The sequence below is a fragment of the Micromys minutus genome, assembly GCF_963924665.1.
Source record: "Micromys minutus genome assembly, chromosome: 8".
NCBI lineage: Eukaryota > Metazoa > Chordata > Mammalia > Rodentia > Muridae > Micromys > Micromys minutus.
Genome location: NC_137977.1, coordinates 33,440,835 through 33,453,044, shown reverse-complemented (window position 1 = coordinate 33,453,044; position 12,210 = coordinate 33,440,835). Strand labels below are relative to the sequence as shown.

Below are 12,210 nucleotides of genomic sequence, written 5' to 3'. Positions count from 1 at the left end.
ACCCTTGAGGATGACTTTTCTCCCGACACTGTGGAGAGATGAGGACTCTGTTAACTAAACAGGAAGAATATTGCTATTTTTAATCTTCTAGTTATTCTAAGTGAACCTGGGCTCTCTCCTTTCTGAAGTGCTAGTCATGCTTTATTCGCCTCCAAGCTGTGGAGTGCCATCTGTCTGTCCTGACCTTTCCAATCCTCACCAGGGCAAGCCCAGACAACCCAGGTGCACCTTCGCTTCCCAGTAGCCATGGGATCAGAGGCTTCCAGAGCCCATAGCTGTGCCCTCTGCAAGCCAGTGCTTGCTTGGATCTTCCTACTGTAAGACGGGGACAGGCCCGGACTCCTCGGCTGCCAGATGTCCCACACACTTTCTTTCTGGTCCATCACTTCTTCTCGGTTTGACCCTTAGCACATTAATTTGGGATCTGCCTGTCATATTCAAACTTATGAACAATGTCACTTTTCCTCCTCTTCTGAGCTCTCTGGCAGAGATTCTAATTACAGTGATTGCCTGTTGTCTATTAATTATAAGAATTGTGATTCCGCTTTTGATTTAAGGGATAATTGGTGATAACCACATGTTATCTTCTCTCCAGGTAATTTGAGGCACAGTAATTAACCCCAGGTTATATGATATTAACCATTTGCCTCCATTTTCCTCCATTTTTTAAAACTGATTACCTTGTGCTTGATACTGAGTTTTCTCTTGAAAAGAAAGGAATGATCTGGTGAGTAGAGGGGCACATCAGAGAAGCAAGGGAGGAAGGCCTGAACGGCTATGGCCCTCCTAAGCTCATAAATTTAATATTTTGTCCCCAGTTGGTAGGACTGTTTAGGAAGGCTTAGGAAATGTGGCCTTGGTGGAGTAGGTGTGTAACTGGGTTTGAGGTTTCAATCGACTGTAGGCTATCCCCTGAGTCTAAAGTCATGATCACGATTCTGATCACCTGTCACGGCTCTAACCCTCGGAACCTGTAAGACTCACACATGTTTTTTTGTAAGTTGCCTTGGTTATGGGGTTTTATTGCGTCAGCAGGAGAAACAAAACAAAGCCAAAAGAAACCTCAAAACAAACAACAAAACATCTAAGACAGAAGTTGGTACCAGAAGGTGGGCATGGCTATTGTAGAAATAACTATGTGTTTTGTCTTTTTTTAAATTATTATTATTGTTTGATTGGAGGGATTTGGAAAATTTGAGGACTTTGGACTACCAAAGCAGTTGATGATGATGATGATGATGATGATGATGATGATGATGATGATGATTATTGTTTTTATAAGCAGGACTCATCCTAGGATCCTGGAAGACAGAGACAGTGCTGTGAGCCAGGTAGACTGTGAAGGACCAGATTAAGACAGTCAGGAAAAAGCAAGGATTTTTGTTAGAAATTGGAATAGAGACCATTCTTATGATATGTGCAAAGAATACAGCCACTTTTTGCCTTTATCCTCAGAATCTGCTTGAAACTTTGTTGAAAACTAATGGCAAATTTCTAGGGCAGAGAATATATATATTTTTAAAGCATACTAGAAAAGTAAAGTAGCCGGGGAGGAAGCATGTGTGTCTCCCAAGCCCGTGTTGTCCACTGGAAAGATCCTGGAAATCCAAAATTCCAAATTCTCCCCTTTCTTTCCTAGTTCAGTAAGTTCTGGTTTTACAACAAGAAGGAGGGGATGGGAGGGAGAAGAGAAAGGAAATGGCAGGTGTTGGAAAGTGAACTGCACGAATAAATAAAAGAAGCTATGACTGGCCCAGCACTGCCATTTACAGGCTGGCCTTTATTCCACAGGGGAAAGAGATTACTAATCGCTGACCTATGGACATTACTTGGGAGAAACTACTACCACCAACACAAAAAAGCCTGTGGTGTGTGCCCCCTGCTTGAAAGGAAGGAAGGTTGAGTCACTTGTACTTGAGGTCACATGGGAGAAAAAAAAATGAAGCTCCCCTAAGCAGAGGGGTTTCAAGCCCAGCCAAGCAGCCGCTTCCCACAGTTTGCTTTAAAATCCTCCCTACCAAGATAATATCTGCTTTGTGAGCCTCATTCGTTTTGTGGAAGCCTTTTCCTGTTGGTGTCTTACAGGGAGGAGGAACCTGTAAAGCTGTTACTAAAAACACAGAATAGAGGAAATTAGGAAGAGGTAACTCACTCAGCAATTCCTAATCACCGAATTAGCCCTGAAAAAAATTCAACACAAGAAAAACAAATGTCTCTCTCTCTCTCTCTCTCTCTCTCTCTCTCTCTCTCTCTCTCTCTCCCTCCCTCCCTCCCTCCCTCCCTCCCTCCCTCCCTCTCTCTCTCTCTCTCTCTCTCTCTCTCTCTCTCTCTCTCTCTCTCTCTGTAGACCTCCTTACTTCGGATCCTGTTTTCACTCATCTCCAAGGCCTGTGTTTTTTAAGCCTTGGAAAACACGTGTTTCGGGATTTGAAGTGTAGCAGGTGATAGACAAGGGGAAGAGAGATTGATAACCCAAATCAGGTCTCTGTAGTGATGTGTAGCAGAATTTAACTTACTGATAGTTTTGCAGTGAAATGTGTAAATATTTACTCTAAAGGCAGTCAACAAATGGCCTCATGCTAGTGCAAGTCAAATTGCGATGCCAAATGAAGAGGAAACCTTTTTGGCTTTCAGGGGGCTGTTTTGTTTGGGCTGTGTGCCTATGTTTCCAAAGCAAGCATCCCACATACGACAGAGTAGGGAGAAACAAATCTTGTTTTCCTTTAAACTTAGGGAGAGCTGAGACAGTTTTAAAAACAGTTTGTACCACCAAAATGGTTTGTCCAGGTGCTGACCACTTCAATGCACTCTGTCGCTTTCTAATAAACAGGACTTAAGTCTGGATCTGGGCTCTGACCCTTCAGCCACCTCTGAAGAGAAGCACATCATTAGGTAGTGGAGACATTTAAACAAAGCCCCGACTTCCTGGAACTTAATTTCATTGGCCTTAAGGAAGCATTTATTCCGGATGTTTGGGAATAATGATTGATTTTTGAAGGTAGGACTTATTATTTTAAAAAAATAATAATAAGTGAACATTTTAGGGAGTGGTGTGACCGGAGTTGACTCCAATTTGGGCAACTAGCAAATATTTTCCCTCCACCCGAAAGCAAATTGATAACTGCCTTTGGGAAAGTCCTTGATTACTTTGCTCTCAGTCAATAAAGCCAGCCTCATGAGTCATTGCTTTATGTGTAAAGTACATGAGCACAGCCAATAAAAATGGTATTAACTTAGGCAAACTTGGCAGTGTCTACGTGGTTCAGTAATAGGTTGAAATGTGTGGGCTGCAATTTCACTTAGATCATTAGCACACGAAGCAGATTTTTAAAAAAAAGTTAATGAAGTAAGTGTCCAAAGGATTGTATGGAAATTTGGGAAATGGTGCTTTTATCTCATTTGTTCTGTTTGTGGGTGTGTGTAGACATATCGAGACATTAAAAGGCTCTAGCAAGCGTCGAGACGTTACTGAGGAGGATGTTCTATTAGGGAGCAGTCCCTGTAATGATATTATGTCTTTTTTTGTACAATCAGAAACCATTAGTCAATTATAAGTTCTATTTTTGGCTTTCAGCATGCAAGGAAAGAATAAGAGTTCATCAAGAGCAGGGACCAGGAGGCAGGGTGGCATAGGTAGCCAGCACTGGGGAACCAGACCACAGGAGAAATGCTCTGTCCTCTTTCTAATCCTGGGACTCCTTTTTAACAAAGACAACTTTATAAGAAGCAACGTTGTAGAATTTCAAAGCTTCAGATATCCATGTTTGGTAGTGTCATGGGGCTGTTTCTCAGGTTGATTGGATTTCTTCTGAGCCATGTTTGAAGTTGATGCGGATTCTGATGGGGGAAAGAACACCTCCCCACAGAGTGGAAGCCCAGCAGGCCAGGGAGAAGAAGGCTCGAGGTTAGAATTGTGGCCTGGGGTGTTCTCTATTAACAGTATGAAGAGTTATTAGAGAGTTGTCCTTATTGCTTTCTTTTAGTTTATCGTTCCAGTGTGGGGACAGAGCAGGAAAAGCCCCAGTGGCCGAGTTTCTGTCATTTGGTCTTTAAGTTATTCTGCACATACTCTTGTAAGCACCTGGGCAGAGCACCTTATACCTACTGTGTGTCACTTTTAATGAAATAAAAGTTGTACAAAAAATGAAGGACACTGAGGTGAAATGACCTACATGCTCAGCTCTGGCCATCCATAAGGACATCTTGAGTTTGTACCTTAGAGTTCCTCTACCATTTGGTTATGTCCCACCATTAGAAGAAAATCATTAGACATATCTTTATCAAGAGTTACAGGGCTTTAATTGAAATGGAAAAAAGAAAAAGAAAAAGAAAATCCATCTATTACATTGGACAAACGTTTGACTTTCCTTAAGCAAAGTTTCCTCTGGTAAAAGAATTGGACCAAAGTGGGTGTCTCAAAGTCTAACCAGCATGAAGCTGTCTGATGGCTGCCTTGGCTTGGTCCGTACATCTGCGCTGTTTGAATCAGTGAGGTTCACAAGCCCGCCTGAGCTCTCCCCAAGCTTCTGCGGGTCTTCTCACCCTACTCACCTCAGCAACACCCCCCAACCCCCAGGGTAAAATCCTAAGTACTTTTGCAAAGGTAGTGTTGCATCCGTGTTCTATCTTGGTGCCATGCCAAGAGCTGTCGAACCCATCCACTTCTCGCGAGAGGTCCAGGGCATATTCCCGGGGTTCCCATCCCTGTATCCGCGCCTCCACACAGTGCCTGGCTTCTAGTGGAAAACAGTCAGTGAGATGAAAATCAAATGAACATCAGGCAATAAGCCAAGGAGAAATGAATGAATTTTGGCTCCTTTTCTGAAGGCGGGCGTCACGTCGGGAGAGCTCCGTGTAGGAGCAGGGAGCCCTCAACTGCTGTTTGGCTTTGCCACTTGCCTTTTAAGATGCACATTTGGCAAGTGACCCCGCTTCTCGGGGTCTTGGTTTTCTTAACAGTAAGATGAAAGGGGCGTTTGTTGCTGCAGCTGGAGCAGATATTTGAGTTCAGCCATATTTTTTAAAGCTTAAAGGAGATGGGGATGGCAAAGAGCTGGGCATGCCGCGGGCACACAGGGTTGGGTCTTGCTGATTTCAGAGATGGAGATCGCTTACCTCAGTGTTTTCAGGCCCGCCCAGATGGTGCCTACAGTGGTGGAGACCGAAAGAGCCCTTAGAGTCTATCTGAAGCATCTAAGCAAAGTCCACGGAAGGCACTGGCTCAGGGGTTCATGTTTGGGGATGGTGAGGCTCAGGGAAGAAGATTCATAAAAAGGCCAAAAAATTCATGCCACGCCTTCTCCCACCTGAAAGATCATAGATGTACACCAGCCTTTTTGGGGCAAAAAAATGAAAATAAGATAAAAGTTCTACAAGTTGTGCTGATTCACAACTGCCTTTTCATGCCTTTGTACCAGTGGTTTCAGGCCCGAAATGGACCGTCTATTATTCATAGTAGATATTTATTACAACCCTCCGCTGAGCATCCTCAGTGTTCTCCAAAATGTGTTGAAGTTAGGTCTGTGGCATTTCCCTTTCCTCTCTCCTCTAAAACGGGCGCTTTTATGTCTCTGTTAATGGCTGAGAAGAAGAGAAATGGTGCTGTATTACGAAGCTGATGCTTTATTAAGAGGCTAGAGTGATTTCTCTCCTTTTCTTTGAACCTTGGCTCTTAATGCAAACATCCCAGGACAGGTGGTTCCACCTCATGGTCCCCCGAAGCCTGCACACCGACCATTTCCACCACAATCAATGGGCCCAAGTTGTTTCTAATTTCATTCGGGAAGTGTTTTCTTTTTTTTTTTCCACCCTCCTCCACATCCTGTGGACGAAGGCAGGATCCTCAAACTGAAGTCCTTGCAGCAGGCCTTTCCGGGTCAGTGAAGGACACCTCCCATTTAGGCACTCATTAATGCTTTACATTTTCTTCTAGTGTGAGAACAGGCAGCAGTTTCTATCTCTGCCTTGTCTCCAGCACTCAACACTCCCTTTCACACCTCTCTGTGGCTGAAGGTTCCTCACTGGCTTGAGAGTTATCCAATTTGTTTATCAACCACCGGAGCAGGCAGCCTCTTTCTTAGCCTTAACAAATGACACTGCTTTCTATGAGACAATTGACTTTAAAACATCACCGTCAAGGGAGGCAGGAAGGAGGCAAATGGTCCCGCTTAACACAGTGGTGTTCTGACATACTCAGTTCCTATTAAGTCTGTGGTTGAGAAGCATTTGCATCTGGCAGTCACCTTAGGCCTGTGATCACAGGCCCATAAAATGAACCCAGCCTGAGAGCCTACCTGTTTTAAAAGTTACTGTATATTCAGCTTATGGATTTTTATGACTGAAGCCATTAGGGACTTTCAGCTACTCTCTCCATGTAAGCAAAGGTGCATCAACCTGTATTCGATTATTATCTTAAGTGAAGTTTCTACCTACACCCTCCCTTACCCTTCTCCAACCTGCTTCCTTGATGTCCCCTTGATGATCATTGCTGTTGCTTTTCCCAAATGCACTGTAAATGTTTACTACGTGCTACCTAGAAATGTAACTCAGCTGGCTGCCTGGGCCTCAGTTTACTTATAGGGGCATGATAAAGCCTGCCTGTCAGGACTGCCATGATTATGTGATTATGTTCAGTATAAACGCCAGCTGAAATCTGAATATGATTAAATGCTGACAGGATTTAATCAGACACTCTCATCGGACTGGGTAGAAGCACTTACCAGACTTAGACTTGACCCTGATGTTGAGACAAGGCATCATGGCGTGCTGGTGGTTCTTGGCACCAACAGATGAAATGTACCCAGCCTTCTGCTTCGTGTCCATTGGCGGCATCCACTAGGCCAATGCTAGAAAGTCTTTTTCTACCCCACTTGTTCATCACACACATGCGCACACAGATTGTCTACGGTTCACCATCCACATAAGAGCAATCAGGAGAAACTGGAGAAAGAGGGGGGCCTGTCACCATGACTGACTTGGAAGGCGGACTTCCCCAGTGCTTGGAGCCTTTTCTACCTGACTTGTCATAATCTCAGAACCTGTCTTCTTTTCCTCATCTTAGCACCTCTCCTCAGTCTGAGCTCTTATTTGCTCCTCTGGCTCTTCTCCCTGCTCCCTGATAGTTGACTTAGCCTAGAAAAGGGAGTGAGGTGACCTGGTTCAGGGTCACTCCCTGTGCTGCGCCTCCAAGACTCCTTTCGCTCCTCTTCTCCCTGTTTTCTTTCTGCAGCGTTACCAGAACACATACAGTCTCTGCCTTAGGGCTTTTATAGTCCATCACATTTCCTGTCCTTTCCTTTTTTACAGGTGACAAAACTGGGAGAGCCAGCCAGCCTGACTAAGTTGTCTAGAGTCAGGCTACTAGCATGTCCTTCCTTCTAAAAAAAACCGTGTGAATTATTGGTTCTCGTTAAAAACTTCCCATGATGTCAGTAGAAAATGTGTTTTTAAAGGCATTGCTGAAACTTCATAGCAGTTAACTTGACGTTCATGAGGAAAAAGCCCCAGAACTACCATTATTTTCTCCTGTATTCAAGGCCACCGCTAGGGGTTTCAGGACATGTTTTCACATCACGACCTCTTACAATTAAAACCTTCTTTGAGTGTGAACATTCTGGAAGATCCCATTGTGTCCACCAAAACAGTCAAAAGTTGTACCAGTACTGTCAGGTCCACAAGCTAATAGTATGCATAGCTGAACCCGCAGACAGTGCGTGGGGCAACTGTCCTCTCACTTATGTGTGTAAACACCAGTCCCATCAGATCAACTTGGCAAGGCCAGCTAAGTTTACACTTCCCTCCATGTGATGATGAACTTGTCAACCACCTGATGGTGGGCAGATAGAGGAGTATATGAAACAGCCATTCTTTCCTGGTAAAGAGCCCAACTGTAAACCTGGAGATACATCAGTGACATTGTCTGAATTGTGGTTCTGACTCTGTAAGCATTCAAAGAAGCTGTGGAATTACACCACAGATTTCTCTACACTGTTCTTCTTGCCAACTTCAGGGCTTGGGAATTTTGCCCCATGCCATCTTAAGGTGGAAAGAATTAAGGTATAATTTTTAAAAGTGGGACTCTGTCTTGAGCCAATGGGACATTTGTGTAGAGGTGGATGCAGCTGTGCCAAGGGCTCATTAGTCACGTGGAGAAAGATATCTTTAAAAGCATATCCTATATATATTTCCCAACATTCCAAGGGAGCGCTGCTTCTTTCTGCGTTCCATGCTTCGAACTCATGCTGTAATTCTGCCCTGGGTAATGCTGCTGCTGTTCCTTGCCTTATGTTTTCTCACCCAGAATGTGACCGCTCATGTGAGCTGTGTTTGTGTTTCAGTCCCTCTGATTACTGACTGCCCCTCCCCCTTGATGTTAAACTGAACAGGGCTCCCGAGAAGGATGGGGTCCTTGGAGCTTCTTTCCTTTGTGTTCAGATGCCCCAGATTAGGGAGTGCAGGCAGAGAAGGGAATGAATGGACCTGTTGTTAACAGTCCAACAGTCCTGTAAATACACGCTATGTCTCCTCAGAATGGATCGCCTTTGCGAACGAGTAATCACTCAAAGTTTAATTTTAATCTGCACATCAGAGATAAAGATATAGAACTATTTAGACTTTTCTCTTGACTTCTTTCCCGCTTTGATTTTTTTTTGAGATAAAGCAAATTAATTAATGTGCACTTTTTAGTTGAAGAAATGATTAAGACCCAGCTGTGTCTGTGAAATTATAACCTACAATGCACCCGGGACTTGTTAATGCTTTTTTTGGCATGAAGAAAAGAGACATAGGTATCTAATATTAAATGGTGTTCCAGAAAGCGTAAGTTAGCAGTTTGTTTGCCAAATTGACTTTCAAAGACATTTAGGTTACTAGGTTTGACATTTCTAAACACAAATCTTAAATGATTGATGGGTTACTACAGAATAGCTTTGTTCAAAAAAAGAGATAATCTTTGGCAGGCTGCTTCAAAGACGGTTTCTCTGGAAAGATGAAACGATATCCCACTTTACGTTAATTTCCCTGATACATCACTGCTTATTTGAAATCCTCCTGAGAATGATGCGGTATTTACTGTAGCACAAGGCTGTGTTCACTGTATCCAGCAGCTCCCTGGGACTTTTATTTGGTGAGCTGTTGCTCCACATAAAAGCTGCCTTAACAGAACACAGCTGAGCAGAACAGTTTTCGTTGCAAAACAAATGCACAGAGATACAATTCTCTTTAAAAAAAAAATAAATCAGCAATGATGTTCCAAGAGGCCAGTTAAGATTCCTGTCATAGAATTGGAATTAATGTTCTTCTTTGTAAAAATAGATTATGTACCCCGGATGAAGAACCACAGGCAACTAACAGTTGATGAGGAAGTGGGAATTAGTCTTCTCCAGGGCTGAGTCTCCTAATGTGCAGTGGTCAGCCTTTAAATCGTGTAGTACAAATAATACTAGTCAGGCTCAGCAGGTTGTGTGTGTGTGTGTGTCAAAGAAAAGAGAGTTTGATATAGAGTACGGGGGCATGGGAGGGGCTTGAGGAAGGAAAAGAGAGGATACTATAATTATATTTTAATACAAAATAGATTGTGTAATTTTTATTTAGATCTGAAGTCATTGCAAAGTTCAATAGGTTAAAATCTCAACTCAACTAAGTAAGGGGTTCTATAGGATAATAAGAAAATTGGGGTCAGTATTGTGTGGTGTGTGTGTGTGTGTGTGTGTGTCGCATGCTAGAAGCAGAAGTATGGTACCGTCACACTGGATCACAGTATGGCATATATTCTGACTTTTAAAATGAAGCTTAGAATCTAGATCATTATCAGTTATCAGCATTCCCCACTACTGACCATGTGATCACATTTTTGAAAGATTCTCGACTGGCCAAATGAAATACCCATGGAAGATGGCAATTCTTGACCTCTGTAAACATCTGTAAAGGAAAAGAAAAAAGAATCACTTGCAGTTGTTCATACTTCTTGAAATCCAGTGTTTTATAATTGTGAGAGTGCACCCACCATGGCCTGTAGTGGCCTGGTCAAAGAAAGTGAGGCTTTTTGCAAAAGTGTGTTGTGCCGAGGTGACACTGTCTTTATGTAATACAGTATGACCAACAAAGTCACTGTGGACCAGGCAGAATACAGAAGCGTTTTGTCTTGAATTATCTTCAAGACCATTGCGTTTTGTAGAACTGGATGAAGCTGACTTGCAAAAAGAGAAAATGAGAAGTAAGCAGGCTCCTTTGCTCTTTGGCAGGGTGAAGTAGAGAAGGAAGCCTCCCCGCTGAACCTACTATGAGGCCAGCAGCCTTACTGCTATGTCTCACACTGCTACACTGCGCTGGGGCTGGTTTCCCAGAAGATTCTGAGCCAATCAGTATTTCGCATGGCAACTGTAAGTATCAGACTCTCGCTCTCGTTGGCTCCTGGGGGCATCTTAGCCTGCAACGGCCTAGCCAAAGTTCAAAGTAACTGGAAGAGACCGTGTGTGATGAGGATAGGTAATTCACATCAGGATGGATAGGGAGACTATTAACAGCTTCATCAAGTGTTGTAGCAACAGCAGCAGGTCTTTGAAATGTCCCTCGGGCCTCCTGATGAAATTTTGCTCTACACACAGAGGCATGCTCCTGCCTTTACACACCAGCTACAGGGGAGAATATAGCTGACATTTGAGGGCTGTGAGACTGTTACATTTTTATTTGTAACCTGTATGTACAAAATAACGGGTGTTTTTTAAATACCTAAGAGGAAAAAAATAACAACAACAACAAAAAAAAAAAAAAAAAAAAAAAGCCTTAGAAGCTTGCTAGTCTCAGCAAGGGACTGGCTTTGGATCTGTAGAAGGTGCCTTTTGGTACCTGCTTTTTGTCAGAGGTAAATGTTGACATAGTTAGACCTTCTGGTGACTCCCTAAAAGAGGAAAGTCTTACCTCTGCTTTGGGAAAAACATCGGATTCCCTACTTTATTGTCTGCCCTCCAAAAGGCAATTGTGTTCCAGTAAAGAACGTTTTTTTGTAAAGGTCCACTCTCTATGTAGTTATCCCCAAACGCCGAGTGAACCACACTGAAAGATGTCCAGGATATTACAAAGAAAGTAGATACACCAGTGCTGAGCTTTCAGCAGGAGTTTCTGGAGAAGGAGATGATTTTATACACAAAGATGAGAAGCCAAGCCTGAATTATAGGACGTCGGAAGGACAGAAGGTCAAAGTCAATGCTATCTGTCTGTCACCTCCAAAGTAGAAGTTCTCCTCACTTAGGATTAGGCATCAAATAACCAGTATTTCTCTCCATCTACATATGATATTTATCTTTGATGTTCCACTTCAATAGGAACCCCAGCCCAAATATGCTATTGACAATCATTAATGGTCACACAATCCCATGATAAAGGAGATAGAGGAGTTGCCATGGCAACCCCTATGATGACCAGAGATACACGAAATTAAAGAATCATGGAAGAAAAAGCTTCAGATAAGTGTGCGACAAGCTTATTTTGGGAATGAAGTACACTAAGGCTTTCTAGTAACACACTGCTGTGAGAAAGTCCAGATACCGTGGGGTTAAAGTGTAGTCATCCAGGCATGAATCTGTGAATGGTTCTCCACTCATGGTTAGATCCCCATAACTCCCCAGAAAACAGCCTTTTGAATGTGACTCATCTTTCTTTCTGCTCTTTTGGAGGGTTGCCAATGCTCTGGAGACTATAGTTTTAGAAACAGAAAGATGTTGAGATGCAGGTATTTCTAAAGGTCAGATATTATTACACATCACAGACTCAGCCAAAGAGCGCTAGTGGTGGGGGTGGGGTGGGGAGAATGTGCTCATGGACTCTGTCTGATCACGGGACTGGCTACACTCACTTTGACCTTGTCCTGTCAAAGCCCACTTCTCTGTGAGATTAGCCAATTGCCTAGCTCCAGAGTGTACTTCCCACAGTTCCTAGAATGCCAACCAACCTAGCAGGGCTGCCCCTCAATGGTAGATTATTCCACCCGGACGCCTGTGGAGACTGTATTTTTCTTCTGGCTCCTGGATGAAGGGCTCTCGCCTCCAGACCACATTGCCTTTGTGGTGATTGATGGGGAAGGCAGCTTTGAAATAGTTTTGTCCGGAGACAAGATCTTTGGCAGCCTGCCCCCCTCAGGCTTAGCACTCCACAGAAGATGAAAAGGAAACGGAGGGAAGAAAGGAGCACCTTCATGCAAAGGGGTTGACCAGC

General features: G+C 43.5%; 1 protein-coding gene across 1 annotated transcript in view; it reads left to right on the top strand.

Moving 5' to 3' along the window:
* The window catches only part of SEMA6A (semaphorin 6A), a 117,427-nt gene that overhangs the window by 49,699 nt on the left and 55,518 nt on the right, over positions 1-12,210 (top strand). The window contains exon 2 of the mRNA XM_080919984.1: positions 10,242-10,379. Within this exon, the coding sequence (XP_080776110.1) occupies positions 10,280-10,379 (100 nt within the window). The 5' untranslated portion in view covers positions 10,242-10,279. The remainder of the gene's footprint in view (positions 1-10,241; positions 10,380-12,210) is intronic.